This window comes from Corvus hawaiiensis, chromosome 3, assembly GCF_020740725.1.
Source record: "Corvus hawaiiensis isolate bCorHaw1 chromosome 3, bCorHaw1.pri.cur, whole genome shotgun sequence".
Lineage (NCBI taxonomy): Eukaryota > Metazoa > Chordata > Aves > Passeriformes > Corvidae > Corvus > Corvus hawaiiensis.
Genome location: NC_063215.1, coordinates 35,889,882 through 35,917,845, shown reverse-complemented (window position 1 = coordinate 35,917,845; position 27,964 = coordinate 35,889,882). Strand labels below are relative to the sequence as shown.

Here is a 27,964-nt window from a genome sequence, read left to right as displayed (position 1 = left end):
GGTGTGTGTATTAACAACAGGGTTCCAGTGGCAAGTTATTTTGTAACATTTCGACAGAGAATTAGCATAGCTGTAGCATTTCTTCTAATTTTAGGCAGTATTTCCTTTTATGGCTTCTAAAGCCTGATGATGATGGCAGTTGCAACCCCTCACCAAGCACTTTTGAAATACATGTTGGTCATTTTTCACTTTTGTCTTTTGTGAAGATGACAACTGTTGACATATTCCAGGCAAGTTTTTTCTCCTTTTTTTTTCGCTGTGTATAGCCTTGCCATTGAGTTCATGGCATGCAGTAATTTCACTTTCTGGCATGATTTTGGTCTGTTGTTACTTTCATCAAGCTAAAACTTAGCTTAGCATGCTGTTGGTTCCTTAGCTTGAAGGTAAGGCTAATAGAATTGTCCCAGCAAAATATTTTCCCTGCTCTGGAAAGCTGGAAAAGGAAAATTAGCACAATGAGAGAGTGTTGAATTCCTCTCTTCTCCTGGACTGTCTTTTAGACTGGATTGTGCCCAAGGTGTATTCAGCTTGGTCTGTCAGCAGATGGTAATGCTGCTGCAGGGAAAGGTGTGAGGATCTTGCACAGAAGATATCAGCGGGCCTCATTTTGGTCTTAGAGTGCTTTGTAAATATTAAACCAGTTTCTCATGTAAAAAATTATTGAAGGAAAAAAAATTATGTCTTGATTTTTGAAAAATTTATTATATTCTTCAGTTTATGCGCATGTAGTCATCTGGTCTCTCTAGAACTGTTAAATTCATGGCTTTTCATAATATTTTGGCAATAGGTTTCACCATTTAGGTACAGTGTGAATTTTTATTTTTTCATTAAATTTCCATCTCAGTATAAAATCATGAATGATTAGCCTGTGCCAAACTGAGAATAGGTAGTCCTGACCTAGCATTATAAAACAGAATGTCCTCCATGTGGTGGGTTTTTTTTGTATGTACTTGGTACTTGCATGTAGGTATAACCTACCGCAGTAGTTGAAGGGGATGGTATTTACAAAAATAGCCCTTGGAGTTATTCTTCCATTTAGTCTTGTCTGAGTTGGAGCTTTACCTATTATTAGCCTCTTCCTGCTCTCATAAATTTCATACATGATTTCTTCTGCAGGTAATATTTAAGGGACTTTTGATCATGGTCATAAAAGCTTTATCCTAAAGCACATCACAAGCATGGAATTTCTGGCTTTCAGACCTAAGTTTGTAGGTGCATTGCTCTGTTTTCTCTGGATGGAGTACATCTTGGCTGTGAGCAGGAGGAAATGAGGCCATCCCTTCTCAAAACATGACTCTCAAAATGTTTGGCAGCAGTCAATGTTTGGTCATTCTTAACACAGTCTTCTAAGGAAGACAGATAGTGAGACTCAGTGCTTTTCTACAGATGTCCTTGGTGGTTTCTGAGCAAGAGGGCCAAACTTCAAGTACTGGCCGTGGCTTTCTGTTCCCTTGTTCACTTCTTTCACAGAGTCCTGGATATTTCTAGGGGATCCCTGTTCTCATTTGACTTGTACTGTTACTTTTTAATAATTTCTACTATCTGTTGTGTGAGGTTAGAACTGAATATTCTCTCTTCTCCACAAGTTTGGGGAAATCAAATTTATCTTTTGAAGGGCTTCTGCACTTTGAGCTAATGGGAACTTATTTCTGTGGGTTTTGGCATATGATTATCTTCCTCATTTCCTTATATCCCACTGAGACAGTCCTCTGAAACAAAGAAGTTTCATACAGATGCTTTTCTCTAAATGGGAAAGACAGTTTGTGTGACAGTTATTAATGCAGTATTTATTAGAACCTTCTTCTTTACTAAAGCAGTCATCTTGTGGATCTACGTGCAGAAGACTGGACAGAAAGTACATGATCCCAAGTTAAATGTCCTTACTCTGACTAATCTTTTCTTTCTAGTGCCAATACCACATAAAAGGTAGGCTATATGCTTTTCAACAAATAAACTATGTATCTGCATTTTAAAATAGAGGTATTATTTTGGCATGTTACAGTTTCATATCAATAACTAGGACTTGTATCAAAATATAGCCATGTTACTTTTCAATGTCTTCCTATTTTCCTGATTTTTTAGGGAGATTTTGACTCTATACCAGCTTGCAATACTGTCTACTGGTTACAAGCTCCCCAATTTCCCAAAGCAGTACATTCCTTAATGAAAAGTACTTTAGGGGCAGAGATTTTATTTAGATTTCACACCTCTACTTGGCCAAAGATTCCACTGGCAACACTAAAGTATCAGGTCATACAGTACAGGAGAGGTCTACTCATTTGCTCTGTCCAACTCCAGCCATATTTATCTACTAAAATTTTCCCCTCATGAAACAGTCTCTGTCAACCTGACAGAGTTGTAGACTTTCCTAATTGTCAAAATCATTTGACCCCCAAAGCAAACCTTTTGAGAGTCACTTCCTTAAATAAGAGAACTTTAACTTTCCTTAGCTCAACAACTTTTCAAGGACAGCCTATCAAATCCCATGCAGTGTCTGCAAATGAAGTTGCATCCTTCCTTTTGTACAAATTGATAGGTACAGTTGCCTTCTTTCTGCCTTGAGAGGCCTTGGGACAGCCCTGAAGTTGTGGCCTGCTCTTGACAGTAGTGTGCATATTGTATCAATTTCCATGGACTGGAATTCTGCACCATTCTAGCACTCATTTAGGACAACCCAGACACTGACAGCTTGTGCCACATGAACAGACAACTGCAACAGACAACAAGCAACTTGCAGCACATTGCTTGGGAAGTATGAAGAAAAATGTGTAAGCATCTTTCTCCCTTCCTAGGGCTATGCTGTGGAAGGGAAAGAGCTTGCTTCTGGGTATCAGTGGGATAAAAAATAAATGGTGTTACTGCATGTGTTTACGATTAGGTATCACCAGCAGTAGAGATTTATGCGTTGGAAACATGAGCTTGTAGATGAGAACTGTTATAGTTGACTGATAAACATCTAGTGCAGGTTTTGGTTTTGTTGTTTGTTTTTATTTTTTCTAATATTATGATCTTTTTAGAGATAGAGGGATCCTACGCTCTCTTTCTATGGAGTTTTCCATGACCCCAGTAATTCCCAATGTTATCATCTGATACTGCAAAACAAGGTACCAGTAGTATTCAGATGAGATGCCAGTGATTTAAAAGCATTACATTGTTTTATTAGTTCATTCTGTATATATCCCAGCCCATGCCCAGAGGATGTTTTCCTTTAGGGGTGTACTTATGCTGGAGTTTCTCCAGCTCCCATTTTCTGTACATTTGTTGCACGTCCTTCGGCACCACCCAAATCCCCTGCTTACACATTCAGCAGCTTCTCTGTTCAAAATACTCTCATTACTCAGCAGTCCAACACTGTCTCGTTGCATTTCCAATGCAAGATATTTAGTAGCTTTAAAAAAAATCCCTGCAGTAATTCCTGTAAATGTATTTGCTGAAGTCCAAAAGAGGAAGGAAAAACCTTAGAAAAATCACTGTAACTTTGCAGTAGCTTGGCTATTCTAACATCATAGTTTTCTGTCTTTGTTTAGAAGCTTTCTAAATAGATAGGGTAAATAGTCAAGTCTTAACATGAAAAATCAAAAGTGAAGACAAGGCATAAAGATTTTCAGCCTTTAAGAGCATAACAAATGGGATGATTGTGTGTTGTAATATATCTTGTATTTCTCTATATTTATGGCTAGATGTTTTGGTCCAGGAGCTTTTTACATGCTACATTTGAGAGAGCCATGTGCATAGGAGGCTTCTGAAAAAGACAAGAAAAAAAGCTTTGGGATAGAAGTGGATCCTTTTATTTCTTGCAAGGCACTTTCATCCATTTTTAGCAAAGTTTTATAGCTGCATAAAACTATTTACTTACGGGCACAGCTCAATAAAAAATGTCAGCAGTGTTAATTATAATAAACTTAAACATAAAAAGACGAGGTCATAATAACTACTGAATCTAGTGTAGAGGAGCAGTAACATCATGTAATTTGCAGCTAGGTAGAGAAAGGTTTGCAAGGCATCTGACATCCTGACCGCTGCTCTTTGAGTTAAGTGGTGACACTGAATGTCAGTTCTGCTTCTCTGGCTAGTGAGTATTAGCTGATTAAGCCACATGCAAGAAATCCAGTATCTTCTAGAAAATGGTGGGTAAGGGCCTGCTGGGAGCATAGATCAAATAGATGAATGTGCATAAACCAAACAAAGCAAGTTGTTTTTGTAAGAAAAGCAAGAACTTCCAGCTGAAGGCAGACAGTCATATGGAAGACTTAAATCAACTGGCTGAAATAAGGGAACCATTTACTGAATCATAAGGCATCAATTTACTGAGAAATATAAAAAAAAACCAGCAAGCTTCAGTTTGTACTGAAGGAGAACCCATGCCTTTGGCAGAAAGATGGTCAAAAGCCAGTTGTCATTTTTGCTTCTTCGTTCCCAAAGTGACTACATGTAAAATGAATTTTTGTTTAGTCTTAAGGAGGAAGGGAGTTTAGGAGATCTCACAACTTTATTTTAGTACTACTGAAATTAACTATTGTTTTCAGCATTCTGGTGGAATTTTCCATCTAAAGGAAGAGCTTCCTCTTCCTGAGACAAAGTTTCAATGTAGCTTACAGAGACACAGCAGCACATTTCCATTTCAGAAGTTCCCAATATTACGACAACTTTGTTATTTCAGAGGGTATTTTTGGTTTCTTTTAACTTTTCTCTTAGAGATCTTTAGATTTATTCTAAGCACGTATGAATGTACAGGTTTGCTGCACTGTATGTTGAGGGTCAGGTTGTTCATAAGGCCTATTTTAGGCAACAGTATGTCTGAGAGTTTCCTTTGGTCATCCACAAGGAGCTTCTTAAACATGACACGTAGATATTTATCTCTGGCAGTGAAAATACAGAACATGGTTTGTTTTCTGTTCAATTAAATCAGAGCCGCATATGGACATTTATCTTAAACTTAAAATGATTCTTGAACAACGATTTGTAAATTTTAGCTTGATTCAAGCTCAAAAAGAACTGAAACAGTTCCTGGGCAGAGCCCCGGCCATGCGGCTGGAGAAATAAACATCTCTGAAACAGCTATCAAGAATCTGTCTGTCCATATATTTTTCCTTTCCACGGGACTCCTGGTTTGATATATGCGTGTTGCAGGATCCCCACTGCAACAAATGGTGGAGATTTGAGAGCAGAACGATCCCCGATCCCTAAGCGACTGATTTGTGTGAGTAAACCCTGGAAACTTTGGATTCCTCTTCTTGGTTTTGCTTTGCTATTCCATATCTAAACTATGGAGGAACCGTGGGAAGACTCTTGGCTCTCAGAGCCGCATATGGACATTTATCTTAAACTTAAAATGATTCTTGAACAACGATTTGTAAATTTTAGCTTGATTCAAGCTCAAAAAGAACTGAAACAGTTCCTGGGCAGAGCCCCGGCCATGCGGCTGGAGAAATAAACATCTCTGAAACAGCTATCAAGAATCTGTCTGTCCATATATTTTTCCTTTCCACGGGACTCCTGGTTTGATATATGCGTGTTGCAGGATCCCCACTGCAACAATTAAATATTTTTTTTTTCATGAATAAGTAGTATATGAGCATGGGGAACTTTTCATTCTCAAGAAAATAGTGTATTTAAAAAGATTTCCATTCTGCCTTATTTCAGTTTGCTGCAAGCAATGTGCCTATTTCTACTTTGCCCCTTAATGTAGAATGTAGCAAGCTCCAGTTCATGCACTGAAATGGGATTCTTCTTGAAGGTGGTTGTAATGTCAGTCATTTGATGAATGATTGGTATGCCACATTCAATCCTACAGTGAAACAAATGTCGTCTTTGAAAGATGACTTAAAATATGGCATGTAGACTTCCAAAGGCAATGTCCTCAGAAAAGCTTGTGTGCTTTCAAACACTGGACTCGAGCCTTTGATTCCTTGAAGAGGCTGGAAGCTCCCAAATGATGTTTCAGAAACACTTCTATTGTGACTGCTTTTTGAATACTCTCTCACTCCACAGGACTGGCTCCAAGACTCCTTGCTAGGTCCATTCCGTATCATGTGCTTCGTTTCCTGTGTGTGTAGTGAAGGCCAGCAATATTAGGTTGTTTTAGCTGGTATTGTTGCATGCTGTGATTTTTCCCAAAATGTTGATCGTGACTTTATGAAATAAAAAACTTTACATGGGGTCATGACTGAATTTTTATAAAAAGATGGGAAAATATATGCCTATTTGCCTCTAATGGACAAGGTTAATTTTTATCACAGTGGGCCAGATACATTCCAGATGTTTAATGCTCAAAATGTTTCCTTGGGGTTCCATCTATTATAATTATTTTCTCAAATTTTGTTATAAAGGCTTCTAGTAATTTTTAATTGAGTCAGAAAAACATTATTTTTTCTTAAATATATTCAATTCCCTCTAATTAGAACCACTTTTTATAGGTAATATACATTTCCTGGGTTTTGCTGGAAAAATTCTAATTCTTCTTCTGTGAGTGAATTTCAGAAAACAACTGGTATGTTGGAACTTTGTTAACATCAAATAACGTAAATCTTAAGAATAATCATGTTACTTCTCAGTTTCTCTGTCTGAGATAGAGCTGGACCTGCAGCTTTTTTCCCCTATGTTAAAAGTTGTTATTGAACACAGTACTAAAAATTTGGTCTGTCTCATACATTCATTCATGATGTAAATTTAACAGGAAGTACAGAAATAGTGCTGCTGATCAGGTTGTTTACATTTTTTAAAATGTGCAAATGGTAAATGGAGATACGTACTTTTTCAGAGTGTTTATTTTCAGCAGTTAGTCAGCTCTACAAATGGAGGATAGTGTCTCATTTCAGAAGTGACATTTTCATTAAAGTGGAAGTTGGGTAGGATATGCCATAAGAGGAAATAATTTTTGTTAAGTCTTCACTTTTGTCCTGGTTAATAGTTACTGAGAGCAAATTATGGTGATTTAAAGGTCAATGAAAACTGGCCTCAGAGGACGTTATTGTCTAAATACGGGAAGTTTTCCATGTTCCAATAAGCCAAGGCAGCACAAGTTGTTGAAGTAAATAGAAGGACAGTGATCTCACTTGTTTGAGTATTTCACAGCTCAAATAGCATTTAAAAGTTTTTTTTAGAAAAACATCACTAGCATTGCAAGATTCCTAGTAGATAACGTGGTTGATGTTGTAGATGGCTTTCTATGCAGTTAATATTAGCATAAAATAATAGAAACATGATAGCTATTGAAGCAGAACAGTAGGTTATTTTTTGTCTTAAAAATGAATGGGTCTGGCTCTGGTAAACCATTCTCTCATTCACAGTCTTCAAATCGTTCTATTTGTGTCTATTAGAGTGTAAGTAATTGAGTTATTTATTGAGCAACTGTCAGAGGAATTTAAGTAGCTTCTGGAGCAAAAGAGCTCCAGTGCTTAAACCATAGTATTTTGCAAAGTCTGCCTTTTCCTTTGCAAACAGATCCCATTGAATTGCTGTTGTGTGGTTAAGCAACAATATGTAAAAGCTGATTGTCTAGATGAGTGATACTTTAGAAATATAGTTAAATCAACAAATTCATGTTTTAAGACTATAAAGATATGATTTAATTTACTCTTTTGCTCTATGAAAAGGATGCATCATTAGTTTGAACATTCAGATCACAAAATGCTGTGCAAGTAAAGGAGGTGAGGCACTAATTGGAAAACAGTGTTAGAGATCTAGATATACAGTAAAGAGTATTTTATATGAGTGTTGTGAAACATCTGCAAGGACTAAGTCCTTGAAGTGTTTACTGTGAAGTATTTTTAGTATAGTTTGAGGTGAACATTATGGTTTCCAAAATTAAGTAGAGATTTTTGGATTATTAATGAAGTGTCAAGCTATAATTACTCTTGGTACCATGTAAAATTGGTTTTAAAGTTTTTCCAGTGTAAGGCTTCTAATGTTGTTGCTCAGATTATTTTTACAATGTAATGGTTTTTTGGGTTGAAAGAGAGCAGTTGAGGAATTACTTCATTGAGTTGCTTTTTATTGTACAAAAGCCTTGACTTCTTTGCCCACTTTTGGAACCTGAGTTTGTCTGATGGACATTTTACAGAGTAAAAGCAGAATGTTTCAAGAAAAAAGATTCTCTTTGCAAAAATCTGTATACACTCAAATTCATAATGTAGAGATTACATGCTTTGGTAGCAAGAACAGGCGTCTCAAAGGGCTGGAAAAGTCCAGACGTTTGGGAGAAAAGTAGTAAGACAGGACTGATGCACGTTTTGTCTCTGTTCCTTTGTCATTTGCCTTCAGCCTGTACTGCTGTGGGCAACTTGACCTTTTTTTTTCACTCTCTCCTCTGCTGTGTTACAGTTTAGAAAATGTGTGCTGTATGCAAGCTCTGAAGCCTGTTTCAAATGCAGGAAGCCAGATGGGGCGATGTCTGCGTGATCTGGCCCCTGCCCGGAGGTGTATCAGGAGTGTTACAATGAGTTACTTAACTCACTATGTTGCAAATGGTGGAATGCAGCCCCTGGTTCCCTGCTTCCCTAATCCCACATGGGGTGGAAGAGGGAATGTGCTGAGACCTGAAGTCAGGTTTCTGAGTAAACCCAAGATATGGGCAAAGGGAGTTTTATGTGGAAGTTCCTGGAATCCGTGGGGTTGTTTGAACCAGCTCTTCTGACTGAGTGCCACCTGGATGAGCCTCTTTGAACCACGCAGTGTCCATTGTCAAAGAAACCAGGCAGAGTCACAGACTCTAGTCGAAGATCTTGGGCAGGCTTGAGCATAGTGTGGATATTGTATTTACCTCTGGCAGCATCTGGAGCACTGCAACTTGCTGGGGCTTGCTTCAGAAAAATTGTTATCTTAAGTAGCTATTTAGCCCTGTGGTATTTTTAAAATTATTTAGTTTTTTTAAAAAAATTCTATCATTATAATTTATTTTTAAATAATGTTTTAACATTTAAAAAGATTCTATACTAAAAGATTCTCCCAGCTTCTGAGTCTTTGTGTCACTAGAGTTAGGTACCTTTTATTTCTCCAAACGCTGTCCTTTCTTTTCTGAAACCTCATTCCCCTGAGGTTGTATTTTCAAATGCCAGGCTTACAGCGGCTGTCTTTCAGGTTAACTTTATCACTTTTCTGCTCTAAAGACTAATTCACATTGGATACTGTACAGTTCTGTAAGTAGCCCAAACTTACTTCTCTCTTCTATGTAGATGTTTTTTTTAACTGTGGTGACTATTGGAGCATGACACTCACTAACAGGGATTGATGAGCAGCTTTGATGGACTTGGGCATGTGAAAGAGTGCTACAGAGGCTGCCAACACTGGATAATGACTGTCATGAAACAGTGTTTTTCAGAAGGGATTCTTGAATTAAACTAAATGCTGGTTTCCTCCTGTAGCTGAAGATTGGCTGTTAGACCCTTTGACATTAGCATTTCCCATTCACAGGGATTATGAACACTGTATTTTTCTGTATTTTAATCATTTCCCTACACTCTTGTGCCAGACTGGGCTTTTGAGTTGCTATAAAAATATATGAGGCTTTCATCATTCTTTCATGTATAGCAAACTGAGTTGGTAGATGTTAGCATCTGTCTTTCAGAGTATTTGCAGTCTTCTACAAAATAACCTTTTTAATCAGTAGTCATTTAGGAAACCATATGCTAAGCATGAAATAACGCATAATATTTGTAAACTTTTATGTCTTTTCAGGATTAGTATCTTACCCTCATTGTCATTCATATGCTGCTAGAATTTGCCTTTTTTATCAACTACATCTTGCTCATGTACAGCTCCACACTTTTAAGAGATTTTAGCAGTACCTACTGTTCTCTTAATGTTCCTGTCTTATTTTTGATCTTTGTTTTTGATTTAGTCTTTATTTTGCTTCTTACAAACTTTTTGTTTAAATATGGTTTGAGTATGCCACATCTAGAAAGTGTAAAGCCCAGGTTTCTTTAACACTGATGAATTCAGGCTGACAGTCAGTAGCAGCTGCTATTTCAGCATCAACTATTTTATATATTGAAAAACATACCTGTCTATTGCAAAGTAATAAAATTCATCCCTGTACAAAAGGAAAGGTAAAGAAAATAAAAAAATCTGTCAACAACTGCATTTCTCAAATCAGCCCATCTCCTGTATTTATTAGGCCTCAGTGGTCTTGCAATGCAAAGGAACCTGCTACGGTAAGATGTAATGAAAACTTTGAGCACATTTTATATGAAGAAATGAGACCATATTAAACTGTCACAATGGGAAATGTGGTGAAAAAAGAGCAGAATGTTCTTTGGGGAGGATACAGGTACTCTTAGTTCCTAGTACAGAGTTTGTATTGTATTGTTTTTTATGATTTTAAAAATAGGAGGGAATTTCAACAGGGACCAGGGAAGTAGTTTACCTCTTTCTTGCCAAGTGCAGAAGTTTGGAAGAGTCTAGGCTCAGAAATAAACTGTGTCTGGCCCCTGAGATTTTTTTTTTTGTTATTATTATTAAGCTTGTTGGTTTAGGCTGCCTGGGGAAGTGAAGTCACCTCTACTGTAACTCTATGTACAGTTCATAATTCAAATAACAGTTTTGAATATGTAGGGTTGTAGGGTTGTGAGAAAAGTTTGAACTTTTTTTCATTAAACATGTTTGGCATTTTCTGAGACATGTTAAGATTGCCTCCTGTTGTTATAAGAAGAGGAAAGAAAGGATTATTCTGTTACAATGACACATTTTCCTAAACTATTCTTTAATAGAAAATAGACAAATACATTGCTGGTAGAACATTGCTTCCTCGAAGCATAATAAACAAATGCTCCATTTAATTCTGTTGACTTTTTTCTCATAGATCAGAATTTTAATAAAACAGACCCAAATCATGTGCTGTAGCATGACCTCCACATAACTGGTAAAATCTGCTACAGTGTAGTGAGCTCAGTGACCCAAAATAGATCCAGCCTTTGTTGAGTGGGTCTTGATGTCCTCATGTGGGCTCCCCCCTCACTCTTCAGTCTTACTGCTGGTGTGATGAGAAGAAAGGAGGCATAGTTACTTCTTTGCCTAATTATTCCTCTGCTGTAGTTTCCTACATTTTCTGGCTAGCTAAAGTGGGTGTCACTGGCAGTGTTTGCTTTGGCTGGGCTGGTGTGCGGGTTCTCAACCCCCACATGTCCTCCCCAGATGGGGGAGAAAGTCCTTGCCAGGAGTAAGAGATGAATGGGACTTTTGGTTCTTCTTGGTCTTCAGATTGTTTATTATATCTTATCAGCAATTTACATACCGCCGACATAGCATGAAGCAGAGAAAGTACCAAAAGACATGATACAGGAAATTCAAGGCCCTTTTAAAGGTAAATCACCCAATTGTCACCAAGAACGTACATTATTTTGACTTTTCTACCAATGCCTAATGAACTATCCATTCACGTAGCCCTGTACTGCGGCATTTCCTAACCAATCATTCTGTGCTACCAACACTGCAGAAAATGGAGTAGATGAAGAGGAAGGAAGAGACCTGAAAAACGACAGGAGTCCTCCATCTTGTCTTCATCTACTTACCATATTAATAAGCCTAAAATTCTAAATTTTTCACCCTGTAACAAACTATATATTATACTACCGCCTAACTCACACCCTTGTAGATTCTAATTTGTCCCAAAGCCTTGGCAGCCCTCTCCATGGACGAAGGTTAAAAACAGTGTTTCCCTGGGGGGATGGGCCCCTCAGGACAGGCAGAGAAACATTCCCTGCACTCTAGGTTTCCAACAGGCTGGTATAAACCAGTGCTGAGCTGAGGGCTGACTGGGGCAAACTGGCACTAGATGAGTGCTTCTGCAAATGTGCTTAGGCAAGTTCTATGTCAATCTGCACTGTGCCGTATTCAAAATGAGCACATTAATTAGAAGACTGATCTGAGGCTGTAAGCTTCAGGTCAGTTTCAACTCACAGTTCTGGTGATTGGTCTTCTTGCCTTGCAAGAAAAGATAATCTGTATAACTGAGATACCAGTTAAAATAGAAAGGACCATACTGTGTTGTAAAACCTACAGTTGCTTTTCCAGTGAGCTTGCCAACCTGGACTGCTCTGAAAGTGTGTGCAGGAGAACTTAACCCTGCTCCCTCCTGAGTTGCTTTTCTTCTTAGAAACGTGAATATGTGCATGCTGAAAAACAAGCAGCATATTCTTCCTCATAACATTTTCCCTGTATCTTGCTTCTTTCTCTGTGTGATTATATGTATTACTTGTCTGTCTGCTTTAGCAACCCCATCCTGAAGTGCATTGTCAGACAGGTGTACATCCTGCAGGCCATCTCTTCCTCATCCAGCAGAGCAGGGGGTGCATCACTGGTATGACAGTTCTTATTTTTGTTATTAACAACACTCTCAAATGGATAATTCAGTCATATTTCTGGACTGAAATCCATATAGAACTGAATCCAGTTTAAATCATCTACCTTGCCTCATGCTTTGTTCTTCTTGTAGCTGTGCTATGAGGGCCCAAAAATAACTGTAATGTCTCCTAGGTAGCCAAATTGCTGACTACCTTTTCAGCTTGTCAGCCCTATCCCACTTATAATAACCTTATGCAGTTGCTTCTTTGCCTGGCTACAGCATGACCTCATGAAAAAGAAAAAAACCACATGTAGTGCTACCTTTTGATGGCTGTCTGCAGGTAGAATTGCCAGTGAATTTGGTCTCAGTAATATAGTCTGAGTATTCTTGTGGCTGACACCTTTGCGAACCAGGGTTCCTCTTACCAACCCCATGTATCTACTTGCAGAGAAAACATTATAGGAAAAAAGTGCTTTAGTTAAAGAAATGAAGGATCAGGAAAAGAGATCCAGATAAAAGAATAAAAAATTCATCTCACTTATTCCGTTCCCTTAAATTTAAGAGCATCTTCTTGGTCAGGCCAGTGTGTCCAGAAATGTTTTACTAAACTACAGAAAGAATGGAGGGATGGGGAGAAAGAGGGGAGTGAAATGCTTTTAACATCACTATTTACACCTCAGCCTCTATTTTCTGTTGTGGCTTGAATCTGATCCTGCTTGAACAGATTTCTGAAATACGCTCTCAATACTTATTCAAAGGTCCTTACAAATGTTCTAACAAAATTCCTTCTGGAGCAGCCATCCTGCCTTTATTTTCCTCTGCTGGGGAATTTATTCCATGGCGACCTCTCTCCCTAGCCTGCAAGGAAGAGGTTATTTAGGCACACTGGGCTGGACTCTGACTCTTTAGAAAATCAATACAAAATCTTGCTTCATTTAACACAAATCTTTTAGGTTGGTGTAAATTGGAGAATGGAGACAAGGAGAGGAGTGATCCCACAAGATAGCTTTCTTCCAGCACTCTATGCTTGCTTTCACACACTCATCTGTCACAGCTGTCTCTGAGGCTAGCAATTTTGATGAGATGTACTTAATGATTTAACAGTTTACAGGATGTTTTATAAAATGACTCAAGGTACAATACACCAGAAAGGAAGCATCATTTATTTTTCTTTGCTGTTTTATGGTATTTCACTGTAAGGGACATATTTTTTCAGGTAGCCAGCTCACAAATAGATATGCTTGTGTGCAGTAAATACCAGAACTTTTCTAAAGTGTCGTGAAATTAACCCTCCTATCCCTGAGGACCTGTCACTTCCAGTGTGGTGGAGAAATTAATTTGCTGATGAATGCTACTTATTAAGAAACAACTGAGATACATTAATAGCCGCATGGTGTGTTAGTTCTGAGTATGGGAAATGGACACAGAAGGAGAATTAATTGGAAATGCCAGGATGAGAGAATTTCTAGTTCTGGGGGAAAATGCATAAAATGAAATACTTTGGTTAATTACAGCATGTCTTACATTGCTTTTCCTAAGTAATAAAGAATTTCTGTTGCATATTTTTGACATCAAAGAGGGAAAGAAGACACTTAAATATAAAATTAAATAAAAAATTCAATATAAAAATATAAATCACATAGTAATTTATATATAAAATACCATCTAATATGTTTTAAATATATAAACATGTGAAATTAAATATAATGTTGGGACTAATTTTGCTGTCTTGGTTAGTATGCATTTAACACTGCAGGAGATTTTTTGCTTGACCTGGTATATGTGCAGTCATATCTGACAAGCATTTTCCGGATTTATTAGTTTTATTTAGAACTATATAATCCACTTGTATGAATATAGTCATATTCTGCTAGACTTAGATTTAAATTATTTTTTCAATAATTTTCTCTAATTCTTACTTTAAAATTTTTAAAATAGGCAAAGGGAAATGCTTTAGAATAATTCTCGAAGACAATGCCTTATACGTACAAATGAAAAATTTTATTACAAGAAGGCATCTTTGGCATGTGCTTCTTCATTGATGTCTTCTTTGTGGATTTTGAGAGATTGCATTTAAGTGCATTCATGGATTTTGAGAGATGGCATTTTTCCACTATCTCACGTATGAAAAATTAGATAAAAAAATGGAATTAAATTAACTCTGAGTGGATCTGAATGTACATCTACCTTACAAGTAAAGTAAATGAAGAATGAAATGCTGAATAGGAGAATAAGATACTATGTTGATTTTGCTTATGTAATAAGCAGAAAATGAATTGAGAATTACACTTTTCTATCATTTTGTTTTAAACGTTTTTGTGCTGGTGGAACTAAAGGCTCTTTGGAGTAAAGATTTGGTCTGTTCAGTATTGAGGATCTTCTTGCACTGTCGAGAAGAAAATTTCCCACTTTTGTAACTGAAAATGGCATCTAATGAAACAGGGAGACTGTTTTCTAACACATAGCTGAATGCTCCTGATTTATTTATGTAATGATAATATATGGCTTATTTCAGGTTTTGTTCATAGCTTAAAGCTTCAGCCTATTCTTGTTTGTAAATGTTAGGACTGCTGGGGCAGTAGTGATAATTGTCATAAGAGGAACTCATTTTGTGGTCAGGGTCAACTAGTGAACACATTTGAACAGACCAGGTACTGAGCGAGTTGGTTCCAGAAAGGACTCTTACAGGTTCTCTCTGCTTAGTAAAGCTCTGCTGAGTTACTTGTTTTCTGATTTTTAAATGCAGGTGATTCATTTACTTATTCATACAAAATTGAGCTCTTATTATCAAACTGAATTTTTGTATGTTGGAAACACATTTGCATAGATTTAATGTACTATTTAGTTGAATTATACTTTATTTATATTACACTGATTTATAATTATTTATTTACCTGTTTATATGAGGACTTTTTTTATTTGCAGAGGTCTTTTTATTTCTATCCATGACCGGGGTCACATTGCTACAATGCTTAAATCCTGGCCAGAAAGTGTCATCAAGGTAAGTCCAGTTTTAGTCTCATAACAAAGCTGATGCTGTTTTGTACCCAAGATGACTTGGTTAAGGTATTTTTTATAAACTTTTTATCAGTTTAGATGTTGGTGATTTCTTAGCTGATTTTTTCAACAGAAAGAATGCTGCTGCAGCCAAAGTTTGTGGCATTTAAGCACTTACTTGTTTAGCTATAGGCATCCTTTACTGATTAATTGGTCACTTACATTGAATATTATGGAAAACAAAAAGCCCTGAATGTTTTTTCTGCATTTCAGGAAATCACAGAATGGCTGAGGTAGGATGGCACTTCTGGAGATTATCTAGGCCATCTTCCTGCTCAAACAAGATCAGCGAGGACAGGTTACTCAGGGCTATGTCCAGCCTTTGAGTTTTGAGTATCTCCAAGGGTAGAGACCCCACAAGACCTCTTGGCAGCCCCATTCTAGTGTTTGAGTTAACAGTTCTCCACTTACAGTGCTTCATAAGCTCTCTCACAAAAAATATTAAATTTCCAGCTAAAATGGCTTGTCACTGAGTACTACAAGGAGATTGTGTTGTCAGCAGTTTGCCACATTGAGCACTTCTCTCCTTTAATATGGAAAGTCTTTCTTATTAGCATAGACAGTTTTTGGGATTTACTAAGTTATTATATTTCTGACAATGAACACACATGCTTCCTGATATGTATAAGTTTGATGGAGTGTGTTATTTGCTCAAGGGAAGAGGACATACATCATTGAAGGGTAAGAACCAGGAGGTTGTAGACAGCCCTGACAAAGGTGAGTAGGAGTGGCTGGCTCTGGTTCTGCTGAAAACAGACATGACAAAACCCAGGAGTTTGTGGTTCTTCTTTTTTTATGGATAACTTCCTTTCCCTTCCTATTCTGTTTTCATACTGTTGACAGAAAAATGTGAGAGGGAACAATGCCAGTTCTCTTGTAATGTAATACTAAACACCTCTCTCATGTATTCTTAAAAGTTTTATATGAAAGTCCCATTGACAGTGAAGCAAGAGTCTAAAATAGTGTAACAAACCCACAGTAAAATAGAATAAAACAATTATTCGCTTTTGTCATACTATTGATTTGTTTGCACCTGTTACAGTTTTTACACATAAAATAAAAAGTGATGGTAAGAGAATAATGGAATACTTAGTACGTACAAGTAAAGAAGTGATTTTTACAGTGCCTTTATTTCTTCCTCCAGGCGATTGTGGTGACCGATGGTGAACGTATTCTTGGTCTTGGAGACCTTGGCTGTTATGGAATGGGCATTCCTGTTGGTAAACTGGCACTTTATACAGCATGTGGAGGAGTAAAACCTCATGAGTGTCTACCAGTGATGCTGGATGTGGGAACAGATAATGAGGTAAATCCTTTTCTGAGGTGTAGTATTAGCTATTTGAAGGGAACTGTATAAAGTGGAATTATAAATGGTAGGGGGTTTTGTTACAATACTGGATTTGATTCTGTGCAAACTAAAAAGTCGTAAGGAAAATGTCTCATCCTAGTATACAGTGTAGATATACTGATCCTAATGTGCAGTGTAGACTGCTTTATATGCTTTGTAAGGTTTAAGTAATTAAGGACACTGTTGTCTCTAAAAATGTGCTGCATACATTGTATATGTTAAAAAGTGGTATAGAAAATTTGGTCTCAAGAAGAGGAGGATGATAAATGAGGTAAAGTATGAATGAAAAAATAAGGTGAAAATACAATTTAAGGAAGCATTCTTTCTTCACTTCCATCACAGAATTTCTCTGCATTGATTTCAGATGTGAATTCTGAATTCAAATTCAGAATAAGTGTGCCCCTCGTTTTGTTGAACTGCTTGAAGCTATAGTCTGATCTGTGCTGGCAAGGTGTGTCTACATACTTCAGCTGTACATTCACTTTAGTTATAAAAAGCACTGTAGTGCTACAGATTTTCCCCAGGTGAGGTTCTAGTGCTTCAAGAAGGTGGACCTTACCCTCTTTAACTTGGCTTCCCATTTGTGTGAAATGCAGAGATTTAAACTTATTGAAAATCGGCACTCTTCTTTCCAGTACTCCTGGGATTACTGGTTAATTACTTGGCCCCGATCTTCCTTTTTTTTTGTCTGAAAGAATATTAAAGAATATTTGAATACTTGAAGACTCTGACTGATGTCAAATTAAAAAGAAAACACTTTCAATGTATTTATGCTTTTGTAGAAGTAAACACGTTGTATTATAAATGATACAAGCGTTAAACTTTATGCATGATGTGTTACAGATTTATGTGTATTATAGCTAAACACAGCATTCCTGCATCAGTAAATTTAGCTGGGGCTTCTGGATTGTTGTATTGGGTGTGTGCATCATCAGCTTTATACACACATCCTCACCCCTGCCCCAGTGGGATCGTTTAGACAACACATCATGAAAGCTTCAGTGAACGAGAAGTGTCTGCTCCCCTCTCTCTCTGTCCCCTCAGAGCCGCGTTCTAAAAGTGGACAGGCTTTCTTGTGAGATGTATGTGAACACTGTAGCAAGTAACCATATCAAATCATATACAATTCATTAGCTAGAAAGTATTTTTAATTTTGGTCTGAGCAGCTGGGCCAGTTTTGTAATCTATTAATGAATGTTTCTAGGCAGTTAATTGCATCAGCTGCTTCTGATACTTCAATAGGCTTTTCATTTTGCTTTATGCTTGTATTTCATTGTAATTTTAAATTTTCTGTAGCATATTATTTGCTTGAAAGATATCAAACATCTATATATACACACAGCAACAGCAAAGCTGGCTTATCCATGCTAATAGCCCAACTTTCATGTCACTGTGCTTGTGACTAAGCATTGAGTTCAATGTGTATGAAGGAGTGGCACATACAAAGTATTACAATGTGCATAAAATTTGTGTGACCTGAAGTTTGTTGATGTTCTGAAACACCTTCTGATCAGGAGGATGCCTTTTGGTTTTTTTTTATTTTGGGATATGACTTCTTATGTTAGGACCACAGGGAATGAGACCTCTGAATTCTGCTCTTGGAATATGAACAGGTGGGACTTTGTTGCTGTACCTCTTAACTGATCAGACTACATGAACCTGATAGTATTCATTAATGGGAGCTTGGATGTAGTTCCCAGGCTCCTTTAGTCAAAGTCAGGGATCCTGGGGCACCATCTCTCTTAATTTCTTCCCTCTAATACCCTCCCTCTCACCCAGTAGCACATCCCTGTTCCCTCCTTAACACTTACATTCATGTAACCAGGTGCTGAGTCACTACAGAGAACTGAAATTACCAAAAAGAATTCACATTTTTCTGGCTAAGCTGATTATATTAGCCCAAGCTGGCATGGAGTTGCACTGCAATTCTTTATCTTAAAAGCTAAACCTCTTGAACAAATAACTGTATTTTTAGGCTATATTTTCTTAGTCTAGTCAGGATTTTCCATGATGAGGTACAATAGAAATCATTCTCACTACTTGTGCACATATAAATAATAATTATGCTGAACTTGTTTTTTGAAATGTGCAGATGTTTTCCATTTAGATTAGTTCCTTCTCCTATTCTGTGGGGGCCTCCCTGCTTTAAAGGCAGTTTTAAAAAATGTATTTTTGGCAACTATAATGCGGAGGTGCACAACCTGCAAATTCTCCAGAAAGATTAATTCTTACTCTAAAACAGATTGCAAAAAAAACCCAGCTTCACAAGCTCTCATCCTGTATTGTTTTGTTGTGTACAGAACTCAAACTACTAACTTTGAGGAGCAACTCACTCAATTTGAGATGGTTATTAAAGTCCTTTTTACTGTTAGTTTTAGCAGAGGTATTTTTAGCCAGGGTATTATCCTGTTACTCATAAAATCAAGGAAAGAAAAGCAATTAGAGCATTTTTATACAATTGCCTAGATAATAAGCAAGAGAAATGGAAACTGCTTATTTATGGGTAAAAAATTGACTGCTTATTTGTGGGTTAAAAATGGATAGAAATTCCCGTGTGACCAAACTAGTAAATGGTTCCATGTAGTCGGTGTGGGACTGAGTGTCTGATAGAGTGTTGACTGCTGCCAAAAATAATAGGCCTGTTTTGTAAGGCATTGACAAGAAAAGTAATTACTGAGGAACATTTTTATTCAAAGCATTTAAAATATTATTTGGAGTACTGCTAGTTACTTACTACAAACCATGGCAATCTCACTAAAAGTTATGCCTTACCTATAGTCATGTATTTTTTAGGTGTGAGGATGGTGCTTCTTAGGTGGGATTTCAACACAATTAAAACATACTTAGGCACTAGTCTGAGTGCTGATATGAAAGGTGTTGTTGGAAATCCTGAGGTGATATGACCTCTGGATCCTGAGTGTTCATCTAATGTTGTAGATATGTTAATACCTATAGAATATAGAATATGTTAAATCACTTTGCAATGGTTAAAGAAATAGACTGTAGAAGAAAAATGAATAATTGTCGAGATACAAACAGCTGCAATTTAGTGGAGACCTACCTGAAACACGTTCAGCACTGGAAGAGGAATGATTTAAGGATGATGGACATAATCAAGCTGGATCAAAGGGAAACATTTAAACATCAAAATGTGAGTGATGATTGTTTTCTACTTAAAAGATGTGAATAAACTCTCACAAAATAAACAATGTTGAGACAAGCCTGGTTGGTTAAAAATCAGTCTGGCTTACAGGGATATGAAAACTGCCAGTTTAATAAAACTAAACAAACGGCAAGTCCTAGTAATAGAAAACAAGGTCAAAAACTGTCTTTATAGGCAATAAAAAAGCAAAAGACACTAAAGAAAAGTAACCTAATGAAAATAATTATGAATAGTAAGAATGAGGTTTTCTGTTTTTCCTGATGCTTTTCCTTAGTGATGATACAGATGGAAGTATTAGATTGTCACTATAAATATGGTAGATACTTCTTAAATGTAAGTTTTATCTATCTTGGCAAGAAGTCCTATTTTCCATTTTATTAACAGCAAATTAATATGTTGAAAAAAGCTTTTGAAGTTTGTCAAAATCCTTGAATTGGAGTGTCCAAATAATGCTTTGTCAGTTCTTTTAAAAAAAACTTTGGTAAAAGCTTTCTGTACCATGCTGAGCTGGGTGCGGAGGAAGTACTATTTTTTCCCAGGTATATCTGGGATAAATTGAAAAAATCAGGAATATTGGATTAAAGGTCGGGCTATTATTGAAAATACAATGATCCTGGTCTAATGAGCGTTTACAGATTTTTGGTTGACTTATTGTTTACCTTTGAAAGACATTTGAATTCTTACTGTTTCTTTTCGGAAACTACACCAATGAAAAAGCAAAGCAGGCCTCTTGTGTTACTGAAGAAGATGCAATTTAAAAATATGTATTTCTGTGAGGAATAACAAAATACTTGTGGGTTTATGGTATCTCAGGATTTTTTTTTCAGCTCTGCAGTGTTTAATATCTTTATCATTGACTTGGAGGCAATATTTTTATTGTTCAAGGGTCACAAAAGAGACATGGTTTAGTTAAAGTACTATTCTCCAGACAGAGTAGTAATGAAATCTAGCAAGACTGATGGCTTGTGTTATGTAAAAGTCAAACCAATGGTGAAAGGGTTTCTTTTGACCATAAAAATTTTAATTTAATACTGGATGCTTAGCAGAGGAATGAGAACTGTTTTTATCTGATACCTTACAAGGGAAGCTCTGACAAGCTCACGGCTGCCAGACCAATTCTAAACTGATCACATGTGTAAATTCAATACTGGCGATGGCCAGTTGTGGGAGATCTGGAAAGATTGTGTGTTAGCATTTAAACTTAAACCATTTACCATAAATTTCAGTTTAGGTAGAAAGCATTCAACTCTTTCAAGTAGTACTTTCACACAATGTGGAAGAGCCAAGACAGCTCACATTGAAAGGACTTTTTACACAGGCAGTTTCTAGCAGAAGACATCGTGGTGCTCTGAGCACTGGGACAGTGCCACACAGATTGCCCAGGGGTCAGGAGTCATTCCAGCTGCAGCTGCAGTGGCTGCGAGGAAGCTGGACACACAAACGCTCTCTTGCCCTTTGTAAACATAGCTAAAAAGCTGACTGGTCACATATATATGCCCTTAATGTGCAGATGAATCATCCTGGCAAGCTTGCTTTTAATAAATGACTATCTGAACTGTTTTTTATTTGTATAACTGTTGGTCTCTTCTCCAAAGTAATAAGAGATAGGGTGAGAGAAAATGGCCTCAAGCTGCACCAGGTGAGTTTTAGATTGGATATTAGGAATAATTTCTTCACAGGAAGGGTTGCTATGCGTTGGAACAGACTGTCCAGGGAAGTGGTAGAGTCCCTATCCCTGGAGATATTTAAAAGCTATATAGCTGTGGTGCTTAGAGACATAGTTTAGTGGTGGACTTGGCAGCGCCGGGTTAACAGTTGGACTTAATGATCTTAAAGGTATTTTCCAACCTATGTAATTCTATGATTCTATTATTTGATCACTGAAAAGTGCACAAGAGAGAAATATGCAGGGCAGCTGCTAGGGCAGCTACTCCTTCATCTGTGACAGTTCAGGAACTTGTGGGCTGCTGTTTCAAGTTGTTTCCTGCATGCTTGCTTTGGAATATTTTTTTTCTCCTAACTTATTAAAATACTGAAATGTAGGAATTTGATGGTTCTCACAGTTGCCCATAATAGGTCAATGAACGTGCCTGGGCTGGCAGTTCTGACTCCTCTGGAGGAACGACAGGCATCTGGGCTGGAATATGCAATCCAGAAAAGCTGAGGTGCAAATTCAAGCTCAGTTTTTCATCTTATCCTAGTTAGCTTTCTGTATTTCCCCAAATTATTTCCAATTGTTGTAAGAATTAGTACCAGCCTTCCAAGATTCATATTCTCGAGGAATATCTACACATAAATGTGCAAATGAAAACTGTTGAGAAAACAGAAACAAACCTGGTTTTATTATTCATTTTTCAACCAAAATAGAAACCTGGACAGTGGAAAACTGATTATAGAGGAAACCTGCAATTTCATACCTTATCAATCTAAAGATATAAATGTGGCAAGTAAATAATTTAAATTGTGCACAGCTGCAGGGATTTCTAAATAAAAGACAATCACAATTTGCATTCCTATGTAGAGTAGTGGCACTTCTACACTTTTTAAAAAATGTAGTAAATATGCAATGGGAATGATTATGCTCTCTGATTTTAAAAAGGTCCTGTTGCCTTCCCTGTGAATGATGATTGTTAAAACTGGAGACAACATTTCCATGACAGTTTTACTGTAACATAGTCGTAACATTTCCTGAATTCTATGAACAGAGATTGGTCCCGTCTATATATAGAGTCTATTTTTGTATCTGGTGCATATATGAGAATCTCATTTCTAGGTTATGTTCTCCAGTGTGTTCCATAGTAGTTTTGCATATTTCTGCAATACAAATGACACTATGTGTGATCAAAACAGGTTTCCAGATGTGCAGCTTTTCATTTAGGTATGTTAACATGTTATTGACCAAATTAACCTGGCTGATGAAAAGAGGCTTTTTAACATGTTCCACAAAACAATCAGGCCAAGGAAGGTGCTCAGAAGTAATGCTGTGGCCCAGTGGTGCTGAGTTCCAGGCATGAGCATTTGTAAAACTATTGATGAAGTAAATATTCTGTGGGGTTTTTATTTTTTGGTTGCTGCCTGTCTGTGCCAGTCTGGTAGGAGATAATTGCACTTTCCTTTACCAGTTAAGTTCTGTTTCACAAGTGGATTTTTTCCCCCTTAGATCTTGCTGCTGTACTGCCTTCCCTGGTAGCATACAGGCAGCACTTGAGCAAAGGGGAAAATAGATGACCATTCCTTTTTCTTCCCCTTTCTGAACTTCCAGCTGGCAAGAAAATAGTGTGATTGGATACTACTTTTCCTAGCGTCAATGTCATGGCAAATATTTTCTATTCTCTTTCAGTGTTCAGAAGTACTGAAAAGTAAAGTAATTTCTGAATTTAAAGTCCTGTCTAGCCCATTGTGAAGGAGAAAAAACCCCACACTGTTTTATTTTGTCAGAATTGGTAGTCTCCTTTTAAATCTATTCTGTTATTTGAAGTGGACTGAGTTTGTGTTAGAAGAAGGAATGGACAAGTGCATCTACTTTTATAGATCCACATTTTAAAATTGAGGGGTTTACTGTCATCTTTCCAGTGTGTTTCAAAAGGTTCCACCTCTAAAATAAATATGGCATCATCAATCGCTCCTAAATATGCTTTATTTAAACATCAGAAACACCTGGAGCTGTGCCAGCATCCATATTACACCTGCAGACCTAAAGAATGATCTGATGAAGGGATGGTACTTACAAGAGCCACCATTTTCCCTCAGTGCAGGGACTGGTGGGTGACATGTTTGAGCAGATCACAAGTATCTGACAGGTAATATCTTTAGTAATTTTTGGGACTTTTCCTTCTCTTGCTCTTTAATGCTCTTATTGAAAGCTGCAATATGTCTGGTAATACATTCACAACTTGAACATTTCAAAAGTTATTTTTACTCAGTGTTTTAACTCAGATGGGTTGAGAATTTGTAAGTGTAGTAATAAATCTAGATTTACCCAAGATACTGAGGATCCCAGTGTGTTTCAGTCTTTTAGAGACAGCCTCTTTGTCTTCTACTTTGTCCATGGCATTCTGCAATTTTTTAATTAGTTTCTTCTGTATCTTCTGTCTTACTGTGTATTTCCATGGTTATATTAAACCTTCAAGAAGACTGTGTGCAAATGTCTTGTGCTTCCTAGGGGATGCATTCTACTAATGATGTATTAAGAGAGCTGAAACACAGAACATTGCCTACCCCTTTTCTGAAGTCGCACCCAGAGGGGAACAGCATTTCCCACACTATTTAGAGCTGTTAAAAGTTTTGACTTATTTGAAAATGTAGAAGATCATTTGCTATTCTTTACCATGGTGTTCCCAGGGGAATGAACATATTGCATCTTCTCTCTTGTTTTCATTTAGCTGCTTTTCTCATATTTTGTTAGGCATACATCAGCAGGTATGAGTACCAGCACTTTCACCAATAAAACTCAGATATAAATGGGCTTGGATTTTAAACGTTTACTCTCTTTAAATATTTTTCTTGGTTTCATAACGTGTACACTACCAGCATTTTCTTTAATGTCACTTGTAATGGCCTTTGTTCTTTACTATTACAGTAGAAAGGCATTCTGTGTTTACATTACTACTGTTTTAGTGCTCATCTTCTTTTGCCCTAATAAGAGGATGAAAAATACCTTGATCTTAATTTCCTGTCAGTAGCAAAAATACTTACAGTCCTTTTTAAATAAATAAAAAAACAACAGGGAAAGATTTTTTTTCACCAGGGACTTACTGTTGTTATTGTACAACAAAAGGTTACTGCAATTTTAAAAATTCATGCAGTTGTTCTAGTATAATTAAATTAAAAGAGACTTTCAAGTACATATTATCTTTTTAATATGCATGTAGTGTAAAGTAATATATTGTTATGTATTTCAGTGCCAGACTTACATCCACCATCATTCTGAATTGCCTTTCCTAAAGTTCTCTTATGCTTTCATAAAATACTGAAGCTGTGTTTGCAGTCTTCTTGTAACCATCCAGCCTTTCCATGTTGCCTGTGTACTAAACCCAAATCTAGACTTTTCTGGTATACCCACTTAGGCAGCAATGTTTTTGCCTCTTTCTTTCCCATACTTAAGATTCAGTGGAATGAACAGTTATAACCTTGTGTTTGAATTATTAGTCTTGAGAGTCTGGCGCCAAACTAGGTAAGCTCAGAAAGACTTAAAAAGAGTTGCAGAGCTTGACAGTCATCTGAACCTAAGCTAATCCTCCTATGCTAATTTTGTAAGGGGAACAGGAGCTGCTTCTTGTAGAGGAACTGTCTTAAACCACTCTGACGAATTGTATTTTAAAATGTTTTTTAATCTTTTTTTTTTTACTTGTTGACTGTGAAAAGGGCCTAGACTAGTTTAGATGTAGAAGTATCCAATATAGGTTCTTAAGTTAGCTGACATAAATTCATACTCAGTTTGCACTTCACTTGCCTTGCTGTGTGTCTGACGTGGTTACTGTGTGACTCAGGGGACTTCTACAGAGACTAAAACTTGGTTTTGAACTTATGTCAACCTCTTACTAAACAAACTCTTGTTATCTTTGAGAAGTGTCATTCTACTGCTCTTTGAGAAATGCCATTCCACTGCTTAGTGCATGAGAAGACCTCAAAAATTGTCTGCTACTTTTGATCCATTGTCATCCTTTAAACTTTGTCATTTTGTTTAGGAATATATTCATTTTCTGAAGCTGTTAATTTATTGTTGTGAAATTTGCTATTTATGATTATTTCTTTTGTGAAATGTTCTATTTCATTAGAGCATGGAAAATGTGACAAAGCTAGGTGGTGCCTCAGATTTCCACGTTTACCAAACCACATGTTGGTAATGAATTTTAAGACCTGAGAAATTGAGAAGGGAAGGGTGTTAGAAGAAAGAATATAGATGGTGACACGGGATTTAAGTCTCAGTTTCAGCTGACACTAGAAAGAACGAGCTGTGTACTGATGTTACAGGCAGTTCTGTCAGTCTGTTTAATTTCTTCTTACTTCACTTTTCAGAGCAAGGGGATCTGTGAAAGAGGGCAGAAATTAATATCTGGAAATGCTTATTTTGGATAGCATGCATGAATATCCATAGACTAAATTCATGGCAGACTTTGTTTGAAGATACATTGGACATTTCCAAATCTTTATGCTCAGAAGACAGCAACAGATAGTGTTTGTTTTTGTTGGCTTTCACAGTAACTGCTATCAACCTCCTCAGCAATTTCACAGGCAGTGGAGAAGACAAGAGAAAGAATGGGCATAAGTATAGCTATTACCACAAAAGGTGGGAAAATATGTTTTATTTATGGCTCCACAGAAGACAGCCTAGCATCTGGGACAAAGCTTGTCATGCTTGAATTGTAAAGGTGCTCTTGCAAATGTTGGCCTTGCACTAGCAAGTCTACTTTGTGCACAGAATGACTTTTCCTTTTTTTTTACTGGTGACAAGACAGATACATAGCTAAGATGCCAGCACCAAAATAATATCAACATGTTTTTTTCAGTCCAAGGGACACTGTGGATGTGACTTGCCAATGCAGGAAGAGGTCCAACCCATTTGGATCTAGTAAAGAAAATGTCTGAGTGTCAGCACAGGAGACAGGGATGTCAGGGTCAAAGGAAGGACCATGTGGAAGTAGCTTATGGAAGTAAATTAAATAAATAGGCGTAAGTTTAATAAAACTGAGGAGAGGTCACAACAAGTGGTGGAGATTTATATTTATGTGTGAATGGAAAGAAAATAAAAACAAAATATCAGAACTGTTGGTGTAGAAATGAGATATACTGGTAACCTAGAACAAGATTTTCAGTTCTGTAAATGGTATCTATTGATATGTTAAAATTCTGTTTAATTACCTATCTGATGGACTTGAGACACTCTGCTGTCATAATGTGTGAGCTGATAAAATATTAGCAAAATCCTCTTTCTTAGTAGAATATTAAATATGAATGAAAAAGGTCTTTGAGAGTTTTTTAAGGTTCATCTTATCTTTGAAATTTTTCAGATGAAGGAAAATTACTAGGATGGCATTCTTCTGAATATTGCTGATTAATAACAAAACTTTACTGGTGTTATCTTCAAAACAACCAGTCTTTGCTCTTTGCTGATTCACTTTGTTGGTGGTTTGCTTTTTGGTTTTGGGTTTGTTTGGGTTTTTTGCCTTTATTTTTGTCTGGTTTTGAAACCTGGATGACTCTTTATACTCAGACATTCCAGCTACCTATTCTAAAGAAAATCTGTAAATGTAAGTGCATGAACATAAAGGGAATGATGTGTGTTTGTTGCTTTGCAAAAATGGTGTAGAAAAGTTTGATGTATTTAAAGTGTTTGAATCACCCCAAGAAGCTGTATCTTGTCACTCTCTTGATTAAGCTAAAAAAAGTAATGAACTGAGATAGCTACACTTCCTCTAACTTTGCAGAAAAAAAAATTGATAAATATCTCCAACTTCTCTAAACTGTTTCACTGGGGCTGGACTTGTTTTTAGAGTACTATATAGGCTACCATGAGCACTGTTTGGGCTCTTCTTAAAGATTATTGTTTGGCCACCGTCTTTGATTTATTATAAACACTTACGGCTGGACCTTCAAGTAGGTGTTAGCATGTCATCCCTCATGATTTTTGAGAGCAATAAACTTTTGAAAGTTTGGTTGCAGTAATCTGTTTCTATAGCTTCCAGTTCTTGTCATCCATCAGCTATATTTCAAAGTGTAGCAGTGAGGGTATTGTTCCATGTTTCTTGATGTGTGACAGGACATGTGACTTTTTAGCCATGTAGCTGCTGGGGTTCATGAAGAAGAAATTGTAGTCGTTAACTCTGTGGTGCCTGTGGGAGGTCAGTTGTGTCGGGAGCTTAATGGTTCATCTGAGCCTTTTCTGGGATTCAGTAAAAGATTTGATAGAAAGTAGACAGAAGGAGTTTTAGGAGTTTTCTTGTGAGATTTCTTCTGAAAACTATATTAATAAAATACATGAGATTTCTCAGATTTCTTTGCTTTCTGACTATTGTTTGTATGTTAAAATATTGGTGATTACATACAGCCCAATGTGATGAAGTCCTAAATGATGTTGGATTCTTCAGGACTATTGTTTTCTCAATAGGCAAATGAT

General features: G+C 36.9%; 1 protein-coding gene across 2 annotated transcripts in view; it reads left to right on the top strand.

Moving 5' to 3' along the window:
- The window catches only part of ME1 (malic enzyme 1), a 166,662-nt gene that overhangs the window by 60,674 nt on the left and 78,024 nt on the right, over nt 1-27,964 (top strand). For both annotated transcript variants that reach the window (XM_048296222.1, XM_048296223.1), the window contains exons 4-5: nt 15,206-15,281; nt 16,482-16,643. In XM_048296222.1, the coding sequence (XP_048152179.1) occupies nt 15,206-15,281; nt 16,482-16,643 (238 nt within the window). The remainder of the gene's footprint in view (nt 1-15,205; nt 15,282-16,481; nt 16,644-27,964) is intronic.